Source organism: Canis aureus, chromosome 22 (assembly GCF_053574225.1).
Source record: "Canis aureus isolate CA01 chromosome 22, VMU_Caureus_v.1.0, whole genome shotgun sequence".
NCBI lineage: Eukaryota > Metazoa > Chordata > Mammalia > Carnivora > Canidae > Canis > Canis aureus.
Window position 1 is genome coordinate 8,623,822 of NC_135632.1, and position 22,696 is coordinate 8,646,517.

Genomic DNA, 22,696 nt, shown 5'->3' on the forward strand with positions numbered 1-22,696 from the left:
AAAAGCGATACAAAGCCAAGATATAAATTTCCAAATAAGATAAAATTATAACATTTGAATTAAAAAAAGACAGAGTTCGTGGTGATAATGTGGGAGACCTGAGATGACCTGACGTGATCTCTTTGCTGAGTTATAATGAAGAAAAAGCAGTGAAAATATGTACCAACTTGTGGCTAACATTTCCAATTTTAACAGGAGTTCAAAAGAAGAGAATAAATATTTTATTAAATTACACCTAAAAGTCCATTAAAAAATTATAGCTTATTATAAAATATACTTAATGAAGTAATTTATGCAAAAAAGTTTCATTTCTCTCAAAACCTTAAAACATTTGGGTCTTACAACGTCCAGCTTTATCTATTTGCACTCAGTTCTTTTTAAAAATACATAAGGGGCTAAGAATAAGCCTAAAGATGTCTTAAGATCACTGGGCCAGGATTTCATAAGTGAAGGTTTGGACATTTGGGAGTTTGGGAGAACTAGGGTTGTACAAAGGGCTGTAGATAAGAAGGAAGGCAAGGCCCTGGGTGTGTGTCATTCTTCTAAAAATATACTCCTGTCACATTGGGCAGGTCACTCAACCACAATGGACTATGTTCCTCCATGTATATAATGAGAAAGTAAGAGATGGTGATTATAAATTCTTTTCTAAGCTATAATTCTAGGTTTATTAATGAAGAAAAGGGCACATTCATTACCTTTTAGGAACAGGAGAAAATAATACCAAAGAACAATATTTGGAAACTGACTTCTAAACAGTACTACATAAAATAAATTGCTAAAATGAAGAGTTAGGAAAGTTAGGTATAAGTAAATAGAAAACTATATTAACTTCACTTAATTCTTCATCCAGGTTTTCATAAAGTGAATGATTAATGTAAAAGATTAATCCCCTCTCGTATTTTTGCGATCCATCCTCTAGTACCCAGTCTGCTCGGGTTAGAACTTCAGCCATGGACAAACCAGACATCTTATAGTAGGGCAAGGCGAGGTGGGAATACTGGGTGTCAAGCCTAAAGGGAAGGAAGTAAAAAAAAACCCTCAAATTTGTCATTTTTAAGCCTGGATGTCTAACATTTGATAATAAAACAGATAATGCTTTCCAGACGACATAAATCTCAAAATACTCTTCTACTGCCATTAGCAGTTGGAACAGGTTCCCAAGTTTTATTCTATAAAGTCATTCTAATTACAGTTTCTTTTTGCCTGCTTATAATTAAAATGGAAAAATAATTCATAAGGTGAATTTCAGTATTTATAATGTGGCTCTAAAATAATGGTATTGATAGGCACAAAAAGTCTGTTTTATTAATTTATAATCATTCCCATGGGTCAAGTAAGCCTCTGAAATAATCATATATAAAAAAATCTATAAAGATCATTCTCAAAAATGAAAACCACTATTCATCCCAGTCCTTTTCTGAAATCATAAAAGCACTAACTACTAAGATTAAAATCACAGGCCATCCAACCAGTATTTTTCCCTTAAGGCTAACAGGCAATAAACTAGTAATAACAGCTGTTTCCAGGATTTTCATGGTCATGAGCATCCCAGAAGGCCTGAAAGAAACTTAATTCCTAAACTAAGTGGAGGGAGACTCATGAACTAGAGATTCATAGTTCATCTAATAAATTATAACTCCTTGAAGACAGGAAAAAGTCCTGATCATCTTTGTAACCCAAAGCTTAGCATAGCACCCGGCAAACGGTATGTGCTCAACAAATGCTTCTGGAAAAAACATTGAATGAGCCACCTCCCCTCATGGACTCCCCCATTTATCAGGTAGCTACACGGAAAAGCTAGTACATACACCCAAAGGTCAAAATGGCTTCTTTAACGAGTTTCCAAGAAGCATCACCAACCTGCTATAGCAGTCTCCAAGGTGCCCACAGCTTTCTTTAAATGCTTCCAAAAGCTCTGCTTTTTCTCCAGGTTCCAACTGACTGGCATCCATCAAAGCAGCCCTTACTAACAGATGAGCCTCACTAAGAAGGTGGATGCAGCTCTGGGTTTTTGCAGTCTTGTAGGTATTACTGTAGTCTACCTGAAACAAAAAAAGGCCAATGGCTAATATTGCTGCAGAAAGACACTCAAAAGTCTCCTGGTTCTTAAGATTATCTATATATTTTGTTAGTAAAGTTCATAGACACATTATAATCTAAAAACTAAAAAGTGGTTATTTAGCATCCTGATAGGGCCTAGCTGAGGTGTTCTTTTCTCCCACAATCCAAGAGCCAGTTTAATATATGGTTGAAAACATTCCCTTGTTAAACAGTGCTAATCACTAGAAAAGGTATAAATAACATTGTAACACTGTTAATTTAGCAATAATTTGGTCATAGGTCGATAAGGCTAACAAACCTATATGAAGAAGTTAACTTTTTTAAGTTCTGTGATTTAAATCTTTCTTAAACTCAGACTGAGTATCCTTCCTCTACTGTAGTTTCAGGTGATAAATTAGGTGCTACTTGGTCTATTTCTGTAACCCACAGTGGACTTATTAAAATTATCACTAGCTAATCTAAGTCAATCAGTATTTTCAGATTCCAGCAAGCAAATCATCTAGACAAAGTCTTAAGACTTTCAATTAAGCAAGATTAAAAGGACAGGGCAAAGCTGATACAATTATCAGCATTAAAATGCCAGGGACAAATCAGGCGAAAGCTTGACCTGATGATCAAAATTAACATTACCAGTGAGAGGCCCGGATCTCCTGTGCTTCCTGATGTAACACCCTGAGAAAGGCACAATGTTACCTATGCAACATATTGGCTGAGAATGAGCATATGTAACCTGAATCTAAACAAGAAAAATAAACAAATAATAAAAAACTGTAAAAAGGTGGAGGGGCAAAAATTTATTTTAAAAAAAATGTCTATTCCATAAAAAATAAAGGCTTTGAAATTATTCCAGATTAAAGGAGGCCAAAGAAACATGACAATTAAATGTACTACCTGATGTTAGACTGGCCCCTGTACTAAAGAAGGGAAATGCAGGCAGCCCTGGTGGCCTAGCAGTTTAGTGCCGCCTTCAGCCCAGGGTGTGATTCTGGAGTCCCAGGATCGAGTCCCACATCGGGCTCCCTGCATGGAGCCTGCTTCTCCGTCTGCCTGTGTCTCTGTCTCTCTGCCCTTCTCTCTCTCTCTCTCTCTCTCTTCTCTTTCTCCCCGTCTCTCGTGAATAAAAAAATAAAATCTTAAAAAAAAAAAAAAGGGAAATACTGGTAGTTTGTTATTGAGTCAACTGACAAAACTGGAATGTGTGTCATGTTAAATGTATTAAGCATTTGACTGTCCTGCAATGATGTAAACAAATACCTGGATTCTTAGGAAACATACAATGAAGTATTTAGGGGCATTAGGCTCCGATGCATACAAATTACCTTCCAATGAACTGCGATGGGGGCTGGTGAGGGGGGATATGTGTGTGTGTTTAGAAAGTACAAGAGTACGGGCAGCCTGGGTGGCTCAGCGGTTTAGTGCCGCCTTCAACCCAGGGCATGATCCTGGAGGCCCAGGATCGAGTCACATGTCAGGCTCCCTGCATGGAGCCTGCTTCTCCCTCTGCCTGTGTCTCTGCCTCTCTCTCTCTTTCTCTCTCTCTCTCGGTCTCTCATGAGTAAATAAATAAAATCTTAAAACAAAAAAAGTACAAGAGTACAAAAAGAGAGAGAAGCAAAAGGGGTAATATGTTGACTACGGGTCAATCTGTGTGTAGAATTTACAGAGCTTTATTTCTACTATTCATTTCCTTGCAACTTTTCTGTAAGTTTGAAATTATTTCAAAATAAAGAGTTAAAAAAATTGCCAGTGATGAGTAGGCAGCCGTCACTCTTAAAAAAGGAAGAGGAGTGCCCCCTCTGGGCTGTACCCACAGGACAACACTGCAGGTGCACAGGGCCCTAAGATAATCTGCTAATATTTCAAAGAGTGAGACAGGGATAAATGATCTAAGATTTCTCTCAGCTCCATTTCCTGGTTCTCTTTGCTAGGGTTCAAAATAAAGGTCAAAGGCTATTTATGTTTAGACTGGTTAATCGATCCTCTTTGAAGGGTGAGTATAAATAAAGAAGTCTTATTTTAGTGAAGAGAATTTCTACTGGCTCCTCAAATGTCAGGAGCTGTGAAAATGAGAAGGTAACAGAAAGATATACACTCTACTGTGAGATAGAGCTTGCAAGCTGGTTGGCTGTGGCATTCTGAATGTGTGATAATTAAAATCAGTATCTGGTCATGAATTTCACTCCAAATTTCTATAAATAAGAGTTGGAAGTCAGAAAGGAGTACCATTTCTTTGTACAGTTGCACTGGTGAGATCGTATCCACAATATACAAATTCCACCCAGCCTCAGCTACAGGAGGTGTTTTAAGCTTAACACTGGTTCCTTTTCTAGAACTAAAAGGCAAAACAAAGAACAAGAATTGTAAGATATGACATGGCAATTAATAAAAGGCAATTTTAAATGGTGAGTATTAGATACCTAAAAAGAACTATGCAATCATTTTCATTTAGTGTTTTCTTCAGTGATTAGCTGTACACTCGATTTTTCTATAGGACATTAATTAGTTCACAATGCTATACAGGCTTACAGCATTTAATATTCTACAGCTCTCATTTACTGATAAATCAATTGCTTCCAATTTACTCCACAAGAATTCTTAAATGGGCAAAATGCTCAAAGAACAGGCAAGACCCTTCAAAAGGAAGAGGGACTTGGCTGAGAAAGTGCCTGTGCCCAGTATCTTTCTTGCAGATGGTCTTTATGAGTCCAGCATGCCTCATGCCACCTATCTAAGCAGAAGCTCCAGCAGAATAATAGGCAAAACACTCAGGGCTGTTGGGAAAATGCAGAAGACACATATAACCATGGGTCTGCTTAAAGTACTATCTTATCTCTTGCTTTCACTATGTGATACATTTTCTTTAGTATACAATCTTTCTAAAATGTAGACCTCTGACCAAAGAAATCTTTGAATAAGTTAGAGTTTTAAAAAATCATTTAAAAATAGAATTTTTAAAAATGTCATATGTGCAAGATTGAAAATTGTTCTTCCTCTTGCCAGAAAGCTTTTAGAGTCAGTCAGTCTCAGACCATTCTGTGCACACTGAGTGTGCACTCTGAGTGACCAGTTACCCAAATCAACCTCTGATTATTCCTGTTGGGGGCACAAAGCACAGACACAAAAAATCTGAAAAAGCAAAAACAAGTTAAAAATAAAAACTAATGCTTGACTAGAAATACAGCTCTTCTTTGACTCATGATGAAGCCACATCCCAGTAAACCTACAAAAAATTGAAAATGTCATAAATTGAATACACCTAACCTCCTGAACATCAGAACTTAGCCTAGCCTACCTTAAACTTGCTCAGAACATATACATTAGCAATCATCTAACACAAAGCCTATTTTATAAAAAAGTATTGAATATCTTATGTAATTTATTGAATACTGTACTGAAAGTGAAAAATAGAATGGTTGTATGGGTACAAAATGGATGTAAGTATATTGATTGTTCACCCTTGTGATCATATGGCTGCCTGGGAGTTCCTGCTGCTGCTGCCACTGTGTAGCATCACAAAAGAATATCGTACCACATGTTGCTAGCCAGGAAAAGATCCAAATTCAAAATCCAAAGTATAGTTTCTTTTGATTGGGTATTGCCTTCAACACCATCATAGTCGAAAATTCGTAAATCAAACTATCATAAGTATGGGACCATCTGTACACTATCTGCTTCTCTTCCCCCAGACAGATTTCTTTCCCAATTAAATTATTCATAGGAGAACATAAAAATCATCATCATCTAATTTCTACCATTAAAGTTCACAGAACAGAAAATGTTGAACAGAGGCATAACTAGTCTGAAACTAAGCATTCTATTCCAAAACTGTAAAAGCAGAAAACCTAAGAGTCAACCAGAGATTAGTGTTACCAAAATGCAATTTTATCTTAAGGTAGATCATACATACCTATTCTCCTGAATGTGCTTTAAGGTAAGAAATGCATTATTAATTTCTTTTGAGTTGAAATACTAGAAAATAAAACTTGGATAAAAATGTAACCCCTGGGGGGGAAAAATGTAACCACTGAAAGGTCAAAGAAAAAAAGTAGTAAAGAGCCTTGTAATTTGGATTAGCATTAGAGGCTCTGTCTTTCCTATTAATTACACTGAAGAGCATGTTCTGGGGCACCTGGGTGGCTCACTGGGTTAAACATCTGCCTTTGGCTCGGGTCATGATCTTAGGGTCCTATGATCAAGCCTCGTATTGGGCTCCCTGCTGAGTGGGGAGTCTGTTTCTCCTTCTTCCTCTGTGTGCTCGCTTGCTCTTTCTCTATCTCTCTCAAATAAATATAATTTTTTTTAAAAAGGGCATGTCTTTGAACTTATCTAAAATGACACAGGTTTTTACTGGAACTATTTTATAATTCCTTTTCTTCTAAAATTCCAAGATTAATATAAAGAATATTATAGAGATCATTGGAACCTTCTTTTCCTTCTCTGGGGAAAAAAATACATAGACAAACCATCTAATCATTCAAAGTTTTGATTTTAAAAAAGATAAAGTAGGAAACACACAAAATATACCAGTAACAATTCATTCCAGAAACTTTGGCAGGAATGTGGGGAAGTGTGGGGATGCTTACAGAAGCCTCTTGGGTGATTCTCTTCTCTCTGGAATGGTCTCAGGGTCTGCCTTGGTCAAAAGTATGAGGTGGTTTTTAAAGTGACAGATGGCTTTCAAACCTATGAAAAGCTGTATTCTTAGAGCACAGACATCCATATTGACAGGTGGGCAAGCCTAGTAAAGGAAAAATCAAATTTAACCAAGGAATAAAGGTACATGAACTTTAATCTTCAAAAATCAGTCTATTTATTTGATAAAATCCTGCTCCCCATCTCGGCCCCGTTCCAAAGAAACCATCTAAATTCCTATTCTTATCAGAGCAGGAGGTCATCCTGTCTAAAGTTATGTAACCAACTACTTATTATATATGTGCCTACCAAAGAGCTACTCAGTATTTACTGAGTGAGTGCAGACAGCAGGTACTCTTGAGCCCTTGACAGCTGTGGGAACCCCTGTCTGGCTTACAGAGTAGCTCTAGGAGTACAGCTATGGGCTAGTAACCCACACCTAGAGAAATCCCCACTAACAGTGGGCTGGTTCAGGGATATGCCCCAATGTAGTTTCTAGGAAAACTCAAGACAATATAAAAGGTCATTCTACTGCACAGAGAGAACATAAATGGTTTCTTAATGGATGGGTGTGCAGAGGAGAAATGCTTACATTTCAGAGAAGGACCTTGACTGTTAGCTCCTTAGGTGCGAACATTACCTGGAATGGATGACACACAGTGGGTGTGTCAGGTAAACAGAACAAAATCCTGGACCAGGAACCAGGCTCCTGTCCCTGTAAGGGAGCACTAACTCAAGCAGAATGGATAAGCTAACAGAAGAGCCATTTCTGGAAGCTCACAAAATGACGCTGCCAGGCCTGTGCCCTTTCTTCCATTAACATTATTTTGGTTCTGAGGTCATCTTCATTGTCCCTTTGTACAAAGCGATTGGGGAAACACCTCCATCTACTTTTTCATTCCTAAGAATAGATAAGATGACCTTAGCTAGTGCTGAGGAGCCAGTCTCAGAGGAAAAGGAGATAAGATGTACACTTTGGATCAAATTCTGAGATTGTGAAATTTTTCTCAGACACCATAGCTTCCAAAGTCTGAGTGAGCAAGAGGGCTAGATATGTGCTGGTTCAACTGGTACCTAGAATTTAAGAATGGTAGAGTCACAGGAAAGAGGGAGCCATGAGGTATGACCATTACTGTCCTTCCCTCTGCCACTTTCAAGAGGACTGGCCTCAAGGACAGCATCCCCCACCAGCTAGCTGCCCATCTCTCTTATCTCCCTTTCTCTCTTCCTTGTTCCTTCTCTCTGGTTTTAGGAGACTCTGAGAAGATCTGCAACATGATTTCATTTCAAATGTAGATTGATCCTACCTCAATCTACTATGTACCCCTCACTCCAGCATCACCACCTATGTAAGCCTACATCTTTCTGGTTTGAAAAACAAAAAATAAAAAGGCAAAGCAAAGTGTGGAGAGAAGAGAGGGACAAAGAATCCGTTGGCTCTCCATCTTTACTAGGGAAATAACCCTTATTTCTAAAATATACTCTTGAAAAGGCTATGTGTGTATCCTAAACACAGACAGAAAGGCATGGGAAAGCTGTAATTCAGATTTCTTAAGAGGCCAAAGGTAGGCAGTAGGCTGGTCAGTAACAGCTATAGGCAAGCCATGCCATGAAAGTTACTGAAGAGAACTCAGATCACATAAAACGCTATCGCATATCACAATTGGGGTGGCGGTAATAGTGGAAGAGGACCTTGGATACATTAAGCACTACAAAGTGCTGGCTTGTTAACATAACCATCAGTACTGAACACTTATTTTTCTAGGAAAAGGTGTTCTAGGTACCAGATATACATAAACTAACTTATTAAAATATAGGCCATCAAAAAAATAAAATAAATAAAATAAAATAAAATAAATAAAATAAAATAAAATAAAATAAAATAATAAAATAAAATAAAATAAAATAAAGGCCATCATAATTTGGTAGTTTCCTGCAGCATGTAGCTTTATAACACACATCCAGTCAAGTAGTTTATACCTGAGAAGTGGAATAGCATATGATGACTATCACACAAAGGATCAGTCTATTTCTGAGAACAGAAATTCAAGGTCAGAAAATAAAGAATTTCATCATAAAGCTGCCTATGGTTATTCTGTGGTCAAATGCTTTTCAGAGAGGGACAGACAGCTGGATGGCTCAGTGGTTGAGCATCTGCCTTTGGCTCAGGTCCTGATCCCGAGATCCGGGATCGAGTCCCGCATGGGCTCCTTGCAGGGAGCCCGCTTCTCCCTCTGCCTGTGTGTCTCTGCCTCACTCTCTCTCTGTGTCTCTCATGAATAAATAAATAAAATCTTAAAAAAAAAAAAAGCTTTTCAGAGAATAAGCATATTACTTCTCACTGAAAATAAGATTCATAATCTAGCACATCCATTAACTCTTAGATTAAGACTACAGAAATGCATTATAGGCGTATCTGATAACAGAATGAATAAATAATTTTAATGCATTTGTGCTCTTGAACACACTGATTTCTGTACTGCTTTGTTAATAGCTTTATACAACTGCCATCAGTATCTCCATTAAAAAAGAATAAAATTGCAGTATTCTATATTTGTAAAATACTCTCTCTGATGTTACACTACACATATTCTCCACCAAATTTTACACTTGATCTTAGCCAAAAGGCCGAGAAGCGATCTCCACCAAATTTTAAAAACTATGCACTCTACCTAAATTCTGAGTGAAATATTTTCAAAGTAATTTTAACAATTGTCATCTAAACCATGAATCATAAAATGCTTACAACTTTATGTCCAAAAGTTCTATTTTGATAGACAAGATATTAAGATCTTTAATCTTTAATATTCACCAACTTAGGTCCAAGAGCAAATCTGCAAGCATTCACATATTCCTTTTTGATCTTAAGATTTTGTTGTCATCATAAATAAACCAGGTCTAACCTTCAGGGTGGTGTCCACATAAGGGTCTTCCTCACGAGCTGCCGCTGCACTGCACCGCACTGTGAAACACTGTAGGTTGTTGCTAAGGAAGAGGACAGATAGAGATGAGCAAAGCAGAGGACAATAACCAACATGCTGGGAGGATTTCACAGAGGCAAACAGAGCAATGGTGGGGGTGAGGGAAGACACAACTATTTGCCACACGTTGATGATTAGTCTACTTCCTAACAAAGAGAGTACTTCAGAAACTCTGTGGAGTGTTTTTAAAAATATACGACTGGAAAAAAATATATATACAACTGGGCCCCACCTTACACCCCTACTGAATCATAATCTCTAAGGGCTGAATCTAGATATGTATATTTCTACAAAGCGCCATGTGTGGCTCTGTTGTACACTTCTAGTTAAGAACCGTGGATCTGGAGGGTTGGGGCATGGGGTGACTGGGTGACGGGCACTTGATGGGATGAGCACTGGGTGTTATAATATACGTTGACAAACTGAATCTAAATTTTTTAAAAATCTCATTTTACAGACAAAATGATGTCCGTAGGATCTGCTCAAGGTACAAAGAGGAAAGAATCAAAGCCAAGATTAGAACCCAAGTTTCCTGATTACTACCTCAATCTCATTCATCTCAGGATGAAATTGAGCCTGGATTAAGCTAGATAACACACTTAGACTATGCAAACACATATCCAATGGTAGTACTGAAGATCACAGGCCATCTGAAAGAATTTTGAGAATTATCTACCCCAGAAGCTTGTTTTAAAGATGAGGGCATGGAAGTCTTATGACTGGTTCAAGACATCTCTGGAGAATGGAGCCAAATTAGATCCCAGATCTCCTTATTCTTCACACTCCTCTAGCCTTTCCATAGCCTCAGGCTGCTTTGAACTGTAAAATGACCTAGAGAACCCACAGTCAGTACACTAGTGATGCCTGGTGACTAGTGGATAAATCAACACTCCAACACTGACATTAAAAACAGTTAACTTAGAAATTGCTACAAAACCCACCTTGTAGTGGGTTCACAGGAATAATTTTTATTTTTTCCCATAGGAATAATTTTTTAAAAACAAATTTTAAAAGTAGGAGAATTAAAAATGAACTATGTTTAAATAAAGCAAACCTAGCACTGATCTTATAATAGAAGAAATACTTCTTGGGGTGCCTGAGTGGCTCAGTCAGTTAAGCATTTGCCTTTAGCTCAGGTCATGATCCCAGGGTCCTGGGATGGAGCCCCATGTCACGCTCCCTGCCCAGCAGTAAGTCTGCTTCTTCCTCTCCCTCTGCCCCTTCCCCTGCTCATGTATTTTGTCTCAAATAAATAAAATCTTTTTTAAAAAATAGAAGAAATACTTCTTTATAAGGAAGGCATTCTGACATTTTCAGTTGGGAGATTTTGTACTAGGGAAGTAAGAAGTATCACTTAGGGCATTTTCCCCCTGTTTTGGGGAGAGACAAATGGCAGCCTCAGCCCATTGCCATCTCTATTTCCAAAATGTTCTAGGACATGACATCTGGAGTCATAACAATCACTGGAATAGTAGCATCACCACTTAGAAATCTAGAATAGAGAGTTAGCACCAGGAAGTAAAATGAGTAAAAGGGACTCTGAGATAGTGAGAAGCAAAAAAGCATGTCAGGTGGGGCCAGAATGACAAGTAAAAGTAGCTATGGCTATAAAAATAAATGACCATTAGGTTCCAGAGATAAAAAGGTTGTCCTCTGACTCACCTCCACCTGCAATAATCCAGCTATTGGCTATTGCTGGAATACTAAGCAGCATTATAAGAGAAAAATGAACTGAACTTGTTGGCATGGAAAGATGTCCAGGATGTGCTAAGTGAAGCAGAAAGTTGCTGAACGGTGGACATCATATGATCTACTTCTACAAAAAAAAAATAAATAAATAAAAAAAACATAAGTAGTAAATGTACTGTTTTTTAAAAAGTTGAACAAATATAGACTAATTGTTTTTTTTAAGATTTTATTTATTTATTTGAGAGAGAGAGAGAGAATGAGTGAGTGAGAGAGCACAAGCAGGGGGAGTGGCAGAAGAGGGAGAAACAGACTCTCTGCTGAGTGGGGAGCCCGATGTGGGGCTTGATCCCAGGACCCTGGGTCATGACCTGAGCCAAAGGCAGACACTAATATATACCAATTGTTGACATGGTTGACTCTGAGGACTAGGATTATTTCCCATTTATGTATGTCTAAAAGGATGGATTTACATGATTCTATGTTGTTCTTAGAGTCTTAAAGTTTTTTCTGTTGCTATTTTTTAAACCTACTTGTCTTCAAGAAACTTTTCTTTTTTTTCTTAATATTTTATTTATTTATTTAACAGAGAGAGAGAGAGAGAGAGCGCACAGCAGGGGAAGCAGCAGGCAGAGGGGGAGGGAGTCTTTCCTGCTGAGTGGAGAGCCTGACCGATGTGGGGCTTGATCTCAGGACCCAGGGATCATGACTTGAACCAACTGAGCCACCCAGAAGTCCCTAAAGAAACATTTCAAGACAAACTTATGGGTCAAGATATTTCTAAAATATGTATTTATCGGGTAAAATAAGATGTAAAAATAAGTTTAACAAAATAGGATTGTAAAAATAGGGGTGAGGATCCTTATTAAGAATCTGAATTTACATATAACAATGGCTATTCCAATGTCTACTGCTTCCACAGTCAAGCTAATGATGTCAGAGTGTATTTTAGTGCTGATATTAAGAAAAGCTTCAATAACTTCTTACCTGGAGATAGGCAAAACCCATATATTTTTAAATCCCCATAACCATATTTTTAGGACTCTACATTCCAAACTAATTCATGACTTACATTTAAGAGAGATGGGGAAATATATTTAGGAAATCAAATCACTAAATTCTCAGTATCCTTTATATCTATGCAATCAGATAGAGAAAAGATTAATATTTTGGGACAGTAATTAATATTTTATTCTTTCTTTCTTCCTCTAGTTTTTCCTTGACTTCTAAGATGCTATAGTTCCATAGGTTCTTTTGCGTCCTTGAAAATCCTTCTGTTCCTTCCCTCCCTTCCTAAACACAACCTTCAGCAGAGTTTAGTTTTCCAACTACTTTCCTCTGCTACATACTCGTGGAGCCATGATTGCTACTATGACAGCACATTTGGTGGTAATAAGACATCTACATTTTCCTTTCTTTTCTAATCCCCGGTTCTGTGTCCAAAAGCCTATCTTACATTTCCCCTTGATATTCCCTAAGTGCCTCAAACTCAAATGCCTAAACCAAACTTCTTTTGCCCCACACTTCACCAGCTTCTATTCTTTCATAAAAGCAGTCTCAACATTCCAGTGGGGTTTTCCAGGCCTCCTCCATTCCCACCATCCCATCAGACACTAAGTCTTGTCATTCTCTGCTGAAGCCTCGCCCATCCATTCTTCCTCATCCTCTCACTGCTACAGCTCCTAGTTATCCTTCCCTGAACCAATTTACTCATGTTCAATCCATCCTGCATGACAGCCACCACTAATTTTCCTAAAGCAATGCTTTTACTACACCACTTTATTGATCAAAACCTTTAAAAGTCCTTAATTTTCAAAGCCCTGAGCTCTCTCTTCAAGCATTATTTGCACTACTTCTCTGCATTCCAGCTGCTTCATATGAAGTTAAAGAACATCACTGTGTGCAAAAGATTGGAAATTACAGACTAGCTATTTTCACAGTGTTCACCTAGGAGACATACAGTAGGATTTCTCCTTACACCAGACAACGGGAGGAAAGGGCAGCAACCATGCTCTGAGTGAGTAGCAGAATCTCCAGGGGAGTTCAATGTAGTCTGAATACACTGTAGCACCTGCTGTAGCTTCTGATTCTATCATCCAGTTGAAAAAAGTTAAAAATCACTGTCGTATGCAATTAATTATTAGATGCTTCTCCAAAACTAGACATAGACTTTGTTCCTAATCTTCCCTGTATCTATAGTGCTCTTCTCTTCTAATCTACTTCTGTAGATTCTAACTTGCTTTTCTCACTTCAAGCACAAAAAACTTCCTGTATGACTCAGACAAAAGTGATTTCCCTCCTCGCAGTTCATACACCACTTTCACAGTCGTATTTTTCACAAATCCCCTAGTGTTTGTGCCCCATGTATGTGTCTCTGGCCTTCTTTCATGCTGTTGCTTTAGAAAGCAGATGGTGTACCTTATTCACAGTTGCTTGGCCAGAAGGCCCAGTGTAGTGGCTTGCACATAATCTATTCTCAAAAAAACAGGAAATAGAACCAGAAGCATTGGTTACTGTTAAGATAAAAGGAAATGAGATCAAAATTCTGCTCAGGAACCCAGGTTACGTGCCAGCATATTAAGATAAGGCAACTCAAAAGGCATCTGCCACCAATTAGCCGCATGACCTCACCAATCCCAACCTCTGGATTATTTCCCCATTTGTACTAGTCAGAGGTTAGAATCAGATAGTCCTTCTGGCTCCTTCACAGATCTAAACCATTATGAAATAACTCAACTCATAAAGAAAGGATAGGACAGAAAAGAAAAAAAAAAAAAAGGAAATCTAAAAGGAAATCCAGAGGTGTCCTGACTGGCCCCACTGACTTATCATTAAAATTCCTTATGAACATTTTTCCTCATTAATAACTGTATTTACAGAGGCCCCTATTCAATCTAAGAAAAAAAAACAAAGGCAAAACCATAATCTATATCTTTGACATTGAAAAGGTAGATATGGGCCGTCAAAAGACAAATATACATCATTAATTTATAATGCTATATGCTGGTTCACGCAATTCTCATTTAAGTTTTCGGAAGCACCCCAAGAATTTACAGAAGAAAAAGTGACTTAAAGGCCAGCAAGTAACACTGTAACATACCTTGCGATGACATGCAAAAATTGTGGTGTGAGCACCGCCTGCTGAGACTTCTCAGGATACTGGTAAACTGACATTAATTCAACAGATTTGACAACCATGTAGAGATAGCCCACATGAGGTAATGAGAAAAAACAGAAGAGACTCAGTAACTCTTTTTCCTGAGACAAATTTTTTCTACCAGAAGTAAGAGAACCTGCATGAAAAAAAATGGGGGGAAAACCCATGAAACTAGTAAACAAAAGAAATTGGTATCTTAACTTTTCCAAGCAAAAAAGTCTATCAGTGGATAACCAAAGAGTTGCTTAGGAAAAGCTGCTCTTCATAGAAGAATAACAGTAAAAAATGAAAAGGGAGGGGCACCTGGGTGGCTCAGTTGGTTAACTATCTGCCTTTGGCTCAGGTCATGATTTCAGGGTCCTGGGATTGAGCCCCACATTGGGTTCCCTGCTCAGTGGGGAGCCTGCTTCTCCTTCTCCATCTGCCTCTCCCCCAGCTCTTGCTGTCTCTCTTCCTCAAATCAATAAAAATCTTAAAAAAAAATAATGAGAAGGGAGTGATACAATTAAAATATCACCATTTTGCAACCTCTAATAAATTAACAGATCTAATAATCAACAGTGCTATTAACATCACAAAAAAGCCAACCAGATACCATGTACCTTCCAAGAGATGTCAGCACTACTTGTGCTACCAAATCATCATCTTCATAAGCATCACTACCATCATCATCTAATCATAATCTAAATCTAGACCAGCATTGTAGAAATATAACATGAGCCACATATGTAATTTAAAGTTTTCTAGTAATCACATTTTTAAAAAGTAAACAGAAACAGGCAAAATTTTCAGAGTATATTGTATTAACTCAATATATTCCTATTACCATTTCAATAAGCAATGAAAAATTAATGATATTTTATATATATATATATGTATTTCTGTACTAATTCTTCAAGATACGGTGTGAATTTTGCACTTAACAGTGTATTTCAATTTGGATTAGTCACATTTTAAGTGCAGAAGAGCAGCAGGTGGCTAATGACTACCATACTGAATAAAAAGCTTTAGATCAAGCTATCAAATCACCGGAAAATATAGGGGATACAGGAACATGCTAAATGACACTGTGGGGAGTCAATTAGCAAAAATTCAGATTCTGGGAAATTCTATAGTGTTAGTCTAGCTTCTTGCTAAATAGACTGCAAAGAAAAGAGAGAAAAAGGGAGAAGCCATTAGATAGAAGCCCTCTAACATGGCTCTTTGTCTCCAGCGTTGTCTCATGACCCTCTGCCTTGCTCTACTGCTAGGTCTTGACTCTCTGTTCCTCAAATAGAAGATTCTTCCTCTATCACAACGCCTTTGCTGCTTCCTCTGCACCAACCGTATCTCCAAATCAGCCCTGATTCACTCTTCAGATCCTCTTTCCTGGGAAGCCTTTCCTGACCCCTAAATGAGGTTAATATATTTGTCACAGGCTCTCAAGGTAGGGTTCTTTTTCCACAGAGCACTCATTTTGTATGTAATTGCATATTCCTTGAAAATAATCGAATGTCTGCTTCCTCCCCAAGACAATAAGCTCCACGAGTGCAAGTACTTTGCCTACTTTTGCTCATTACTGGGCCCCCAGTATTCAGCACAATACCCAACATACACTGGGTGTTATACTATATGTTGGCAAATTGAACTCCAATAAAAAAAAAATTTAAAAGAAAACAATACCCAACATAGTAGGCAGTCAATAAACAAATGTTTTCTAAAAGAAAGAAAAAAGTAAAAGAAGTTTATAAACACGTTGTATCAGAATAATATTTATATTGTCCCAAGGCAACATCTAAAGATGTTAGGCAGGCCAGGACTAAGTATAAAACCCAATGGTGATTCTCAATCTTGGTTGTCCATTAGGTTCCAGAGGAGCTTTTAAAAAACTATTGGTGCCCAGGCACCAGAGTTGACTAATCAAGTCAGATTCTCCAGTATGTAGAGCCTGGGCATCAGTATTCTTTAAAGCATCCAAGTAAGTCCAATATGCAACAAGGTTGAAAACTACTGCTCTGAATGAATTTCCCATTCAGTCAAGATTTGCCCACCTTGCTCATAAGGCCATCAGAAAAAGCTTTGCCAAATAGCCAGCTAAAAAACCCCAGTTGTAACAAGGTTCAATTTCCCTTTTTGAGCCAAGTAACCATTTCAAAAAGGGAAATGCATTTCTTCTGTCGTGTCCCCTTCATGGCTTCTTCTAGCAGAAACAACTTCCCTTTCTATGCTCACAGGAGCACTATTTAGCATTATTTGCTAAGGAACCTGTTCAAGGCCACAGGAGACTCAGTAGAGGAACCTAACATATTACCACATCAGACTCCCCTCCAGCCCAGGCCTTTTCACCTCACTGCACTGTAGCACTGCCATACTTACCTGTTTGGTAAATGGGTAGCAGCTGAAGTGAATGTAACTTGATGTCATCAGCTAAGACATATGATGAAATATCAGGAGCAAAACGTCTGTGAGTTTACAAAAAGAAAAAAAAGAAGAGATCTAACTTCTATGTACTTCTAAGCCGGCAAATATATATTAAATGCTGGTGAATGGAAAGGTTTGTAATACTTATAGAGCAGGTGCTGAACGTGGTAATATTTTATTTTTTCGTCAGCTAATCCAGTTGACTCCAGTGTAACAGATATCCCAGACTGGCTACTTTTTTCACCAAGAAGTTCCATGGGCTTTTGACAGATAACAAAATCATCTGACTCAAGCTGCAAAGTTTCATTACTGGCACCTTAAGAAATAAATTTTGAGAAAAGAGTTTAATACCTCCAAGTACTACTTGAATGAAAATTAAGTTTCACAACACCCCCATACAAATTAAATATATAGAAATTTTATTTATTTACACACACAGACATCTCATATATTTGCAAGCCATTATGGTTTTGAAAAGCCTTAGCACTTCCTCATTTATTCCTCACAACCGGTAAAGTACAACAGGATATGATCAACCTAATTTTACACATGAGGAAACTGAAACTCAGAGATGGTATTCCTAACCCAAGTCCATCCAACTTATGAGAACTGGGGCTAGAAACTCCTCTGAGCTCTTCCATTATTTCTATTGACAAGTATATGCTGAAACATGTTGACATGTTACAAACTAAGATAGGGGCAGCCAGATCGTAAACCCAAATCCCATGTATCAGGAATAACTGGATCTATAAATACACACACACACACAGACACACACACACACACACACATATCCTTCAGAGATCACCAGAAGTAAGAGTTTTCTCTACACCTAAGAAATTAAGTTAAATTTATCATTTACCTTCTGTCTGTTTCATTGGATTGTTGGTCTTATGTGGCTGGTGATTAACATTCTTCCCATTTTTAGGGTCTGACTTCAGTTTTAGGATTAAGACTTCTAAGTCTGACATGAGAGCAATATAACCAACACAAAAAGAAATTTCAACAGGAATGATATTATTTATGTGTATAATTAAAGAACGTTCAAAGTCCAGTATTGAGAATTCTTCATTAATGATCTGACACTTCAAACTAAATAAGACTAACTTATTGGTACAACCAACAAGAAGGTCTCCTTTCGCTGGGCAACAGGAGATGCACAATGGGGCCTCAGTAAGCGGCATTTCAATAATCGACATCTGGTCCTTGTAGGTGTCATTGAAGGGCGCCTCCACATTATGTCCCACCATCCGGATACACACGCGACAGTTTTCAGTCCTTTTACTTCTCCAGTTCACATATGCACGTAGAAATGTTGCTTTGTTTTTCTCTTCAATTGCTGCCAAATAGTCTCCTGAGGAGGAAATAAGATTATACTCAGAATTTGTAATTAGAAACAACCACTTTCTTTGTGCCATAAAAAGGAACTATTAGTGAATCCTCCTGTAAATGGTTAAAGATTGATGAGAACAAAACCCTAATTAATAGGATCTTAGGCATATATATATTCTTCAGGATTTTATTGATTTATTTGACAGAGAGAGCAAGCACAAGCAGGGGGAAGAGCAGAGGGAAAAGCAGACTCCCTGAGGAGCAGAAAGCCCGAGCAGGACCCCCAATTCCCAGGACCCTGGGATCATGACCTGAATCAAAGGCTCAACAGACTAAGCTCCCAGACACCCCAGATCTTAGGTATATTTTTAACTGACATCAGGCATTTAGGTTTTGAAATAAATCTTTCCTCATTATGTCTTAAGGTAATCCATTAATAATTTGTGTAGCTTACATAGAAATTGTACATTTTATTCCTTATATTAGCTCTGAGTGTTTCCTGTGGCTCTCAAAGACCCTCTTCCCACAAGTCACACCTTCATGTCAACTCTGAGAAGTAGGATAAAGCTATACATATTAAATAAAACTTAAATCCAAGTTGATTTTCCCTTGCTGATTTTTTCCAATTATAATTTTATAGTTACTCTCTGTTGTGAGAAATCAAAGCAGTAATGAGATGCAAAATGAAAAGCATTACCTCTTTCCTGCAGTGCAGCCTTTGAGAAGCCAGCGTTAACGCAGAGCTCAATATGTGTCCTTATATACCTTTCTCTCATATAAACATAGATCACAGACTAGTGCTTTAATTTTTTCACCAAAATGGAATCGCATGGAATATATTTAACAATCCTCAACTTCTAAAAGTTATCAATAAATCTTACCTTCCATATCAATACATGGGTATCTAACATTGTCTTATTGAAAACTATCTGATATCCTATGTATGCATGTGCCATAATTTACTCAACAATTCCCCTATTAATATATATTCAAGTTTTTCCAGTTTTCCTGCCACCATACTTCATGCTAACTTCATAAATAGGCCTATACCTATATATTTATTTCCTAGGGGTTTGTTTCAATGGCATAGATTCCCAAAAGTGCAAATGTTGGGCTGGTGCATTTTAAATCTTGAGATATTGCCAGAGTCTATCACAATTGCATAAGATGAACTCATGTTGCCAGCAACACTGTTTGGACATGCCCATTTCCCCATATCCTCACTGACTCAATGTGATGGGGTTATTATAATGTATATTTTCCAGACCATTTCTAAAGCTGGCCATCTTCTGTGTTTATCAGCCACATGTGATTTTTCTTCTGCAATTTATCTGCTTAATTAGGATGTTTGATTTGTTTTTCTTAATAAGAAATAGCAGCTCTCTGGGTGAAAGCGATATTAATCTTTGGTTGGTCATGAATAGAAAATTGTTTTTGTAGTCTATTCTTTAACATTTGATTTCGCTTATGGCATCTTTTGCCATAGTAAAAGTAATCAGATATGTATGTAGTCGGATATATATCGTTTCCTTCTTGGCCTCTGAATTTCCTAATTTGCTTAAATAGTCTCCTATGCCCTCCAAATTACATAAATATACTCTTACGTATTCTATTTTAGTGGCTTTTTAATTTGACCTTTTAATCTTTAGAACTCTGAGAAGGTAAGTCAAGGTTTTTCCAAATGTAGAACCTACTATTTACTAACAATATTTGGTAAATAAGCCCTTTTCCAATGAACTGAAATGGAAATGCTGCTGTTAGCATAATGCTTTCCCATATACACATGCATCAAGCAAGCAGCCCCTTTCTGCAAACACTCGCTGGGCTGGCCAAGTCCTCTCCTTGTCCAAAATGAGCCAATCTTCCAGAAAGGCAAGCCTTCTCTTACTACTGGTTCCTCTGATACCACAGAAATGGAGCCTGTTCATTCCCTGGGTGTCTTGGCAGAATGCCTAACTGCACCCTGCAGGCTCCATAAATTTGCTTACTCTGTTCCGAAGAATCAGTTGGATGGAGTTGGGTCAAAAGATGTCTTATCACCTCCATCATCCTAGAATTTCCTCAGTAAATGATTTTTTTTAAAAACATTTTATTTACTCATGAGAGATACAGAGAGAGAGAGAGGCAGAGACACAGGCAGAGGGAGAAGCAGGCTCCATGCAGGGAGCCCAACGTGGGACTCGATCCTGAGACTCCAGGATCACGCCCTGGGCGGAAGGCAGGCGCTAAACGGCTGAGCCACCCAGGGATCCCCAGTAAATGATTTTTTTAAATTTTTTATTGTGGTAAAATATACATCATGCAAAATTTACCATTTTCACCATTTTTGAGTACACAATTCAATGGTATGTAGTATATTCACGTTGTTGTGCAGTCACCATCATCTCTCTCCAGAGCTTTTTTTATCCTCCTCAAAATTCGGTATCCTTTAAACAGTAACTCCTCATCTCCCCCCCCACCCCTAGACTCTGGCAGTGGCCATTCTACTTTCTGTCTCTATGAATTCACCCATTCTAGATACCTCATATAAAGTGAGTCATACAGGAGCACCTAGGTAGCTCAGTCAGTTAAGCACTTGCCTTTGGCTCAGGTCATGATCCCAGGGTCCTGGAATCGAGTCCAACATTGGGGTCCCTGCTAGATGGGAGCCTGCTCCTCCCTCCTGCTTGTGCTCTTTCTCAAATAAAGAGTAAAATCTTAAAAAAAAAATAAACTGAATCATACAATATTTGTTCTTTTGTGTCTGGCTTATTTCACTTAGCATAATGTCTTCAAGGTTCATTTGTGTTATAACATGTGTAAGGATTCCCTTTGCTTTTTAAGGTTGAATAATATTCAATTTTATGTGTATACCACATTTTATTTATTCATCTGTTTAAGGACATTGAGGTTATTTCCATGTCCTGGCTAATACAAATAATGCTGCAACAAATGTGCAGGTGCAGATATGCATATGCTACATTTTGTTTATCTTCTCTTCAGTTAGTGGACATTTGGAAGGCTCTCATTTAAAAATGCTGTGAACACTGATGTCCAAACATCTGCACAAGTCCTGGCTTTCAATTACTTTTATATACTTCCAGGAAGTGAAATTGCTGGATCATATGGGAATTAATTTTTTGAGGAACACCACACTTTTCCACAGCAGTTCTACCATTTTACATTCCTGCAGTGCCCAGGGGTTCCAATTTCTCCACATTCTCACAAACATTGGCTGCTTTCTTTCATTTTTAAATAACAGCTATCCTAATGGGTATGAAATGGTAATTCATTATGGGTTTGATGTGCATTTCCCTGGTGACTAATAATATGAAGCATTTCTTCATGTGCTTGTTGGTCATTTGAAGAAATGCCTATTTGCCCATTTTTTTAATCCTTTTGTAAAGATTTATTTATTTATTCATGAAAGACATAAACTGAGAGAGAGGGAGAGACACAGGCAGAGGGAGAAGCAGGCTCCATGCAAGGAGCCTGACGTGGGGCTGGATCCTGAGTCTCCAGGATCACGCCCTGGGCTGAACATGGCGCTAAACCGCTGAGCCACCCGGGCTGCCCCTATTTGCCCATTTTTGAATTGGCTTTTGTTGTTGTTAAATTATAGGAGTTCTTCATATATTCTGGATGTTAATCCCTTATTGGGTATATGCCTTGCAAGTATTTTCTTCCATACTGTGGATTGCCTTTTCAACCTTTCTTAGTGTCTTAGTGTCTTTTGCAGATGCTTGAAAGTTTTTAGCTTTGATGATACCCAATTTACTTTATTCTTTTGTTGCCTGTGCTTTGGTGTCATATTCAGATTAATAAATGAATTTTAAAACTAAGATTATTATTAATTGTTAATATTAATGTATTAATTGATCTAAATAACATTGTTTTTTCATGCATTTATAAACATATACCTATTTCACTGATAAAGTCTATATATCATTTATATATAACCTGCAAACTACAGATAGTGCCCATACTGTCTTGTATGTTTTCAGATTAGTAACTTGTTTTATAAATGATGAACTAGAACTGGCTAAGTGCGATTACCTGACAAGCATTATGATCACAGATTTAGAGTTCTCTCAGTCAATCCTGACAACAAACCTTCAAGATATTATCTCATTCTCCATTTTATAGATCAGGAATCTGAGGTTTAGATAAACTACGTAACTTGCCTAAGGCAACACAGCCAACAAAAGAATAGTGCTGGGACTTAAACCTGGATCTAGTTAACTCAAAAGCCAATGCTCATTCTCCAATTATGCTATTTCTCAAAATGTTAAAAAGGAGATATAAGTCTAGAGGATTCTGTGGAGGTTAATAGCACTTTATCAAAGAAAGACACTAAACTTTTTTAAAAATTTAATTTATTTAAAGAAACAAATAACAAAAAAAATAGTTCACCTGTTTCCCCAACCCCCACTCCCCACCCCTTGCAACCACCAATTAGGTTTTT

General features: G+C 37.8%; 1 protein-coding gene across 11 annotated transcripts in view; it reads right to left on the minus strand.

Annotated features, from left to right (window-relative positions):
* Nucleotides 1-22,696, minus strand: part of HPS3 (HPS3 biogenesis of lysosomal organelles complex 2 subunit 1) — a 39,806-nt gene that overhangs the window by 12,832 nt on the left and 4,278 nt on the right. For all 11 annotated transcript variants that reach the window (XR_013360969.1, XR_013360967.1, XR_013360963.1 and 8 more), the window contains exons 2-10: nucleotides 17,783-18,274; nucleotides 17,065-17,236; nucleotides 16,876-16,961; nucleotides 14,464-14,656; nucleotides 9,600-9,681; nucleotides 6,648-6,802; nucleotides 4,288-4,396; nucleotides 1,864-2,045; nucleotides 833-1,013 (exon numbers count right to left, since the gene is read on the minus strand). Coding sequence is in view for 5 of the 11 variants with exons in the window: in XM_077864748.1 (XP_077720874.1) it covers nucleotides 833-1,013; nucleotides 1,864-2,045; nucleotides 4,288-4,396; nucleotides 6,648-6,802; nucleotides 9,600-9,681; nucleotides 14,464-14,656; nucleotides 16,876-16,961; nucleotides 17,065-17,236; nucleotides 17,783-18,274 (1,652 nt within the window). In the remaining 6 variants the exon portion in view is untranslated. The remainder of the gene's footprint in view (nucleotides 1-832; nucleotides 1,014-1,863; nucleotides 2,046-4,287; nucleotides 4,397-6,647; nucleotides 6,803-9,599; nucleotides 9,682-14,463; nucleotides 14,657-16,875; nucleotides 16,962-17,064; nucleotides 17,237-17,782; nucleotides 18,275-22,696) is intronic.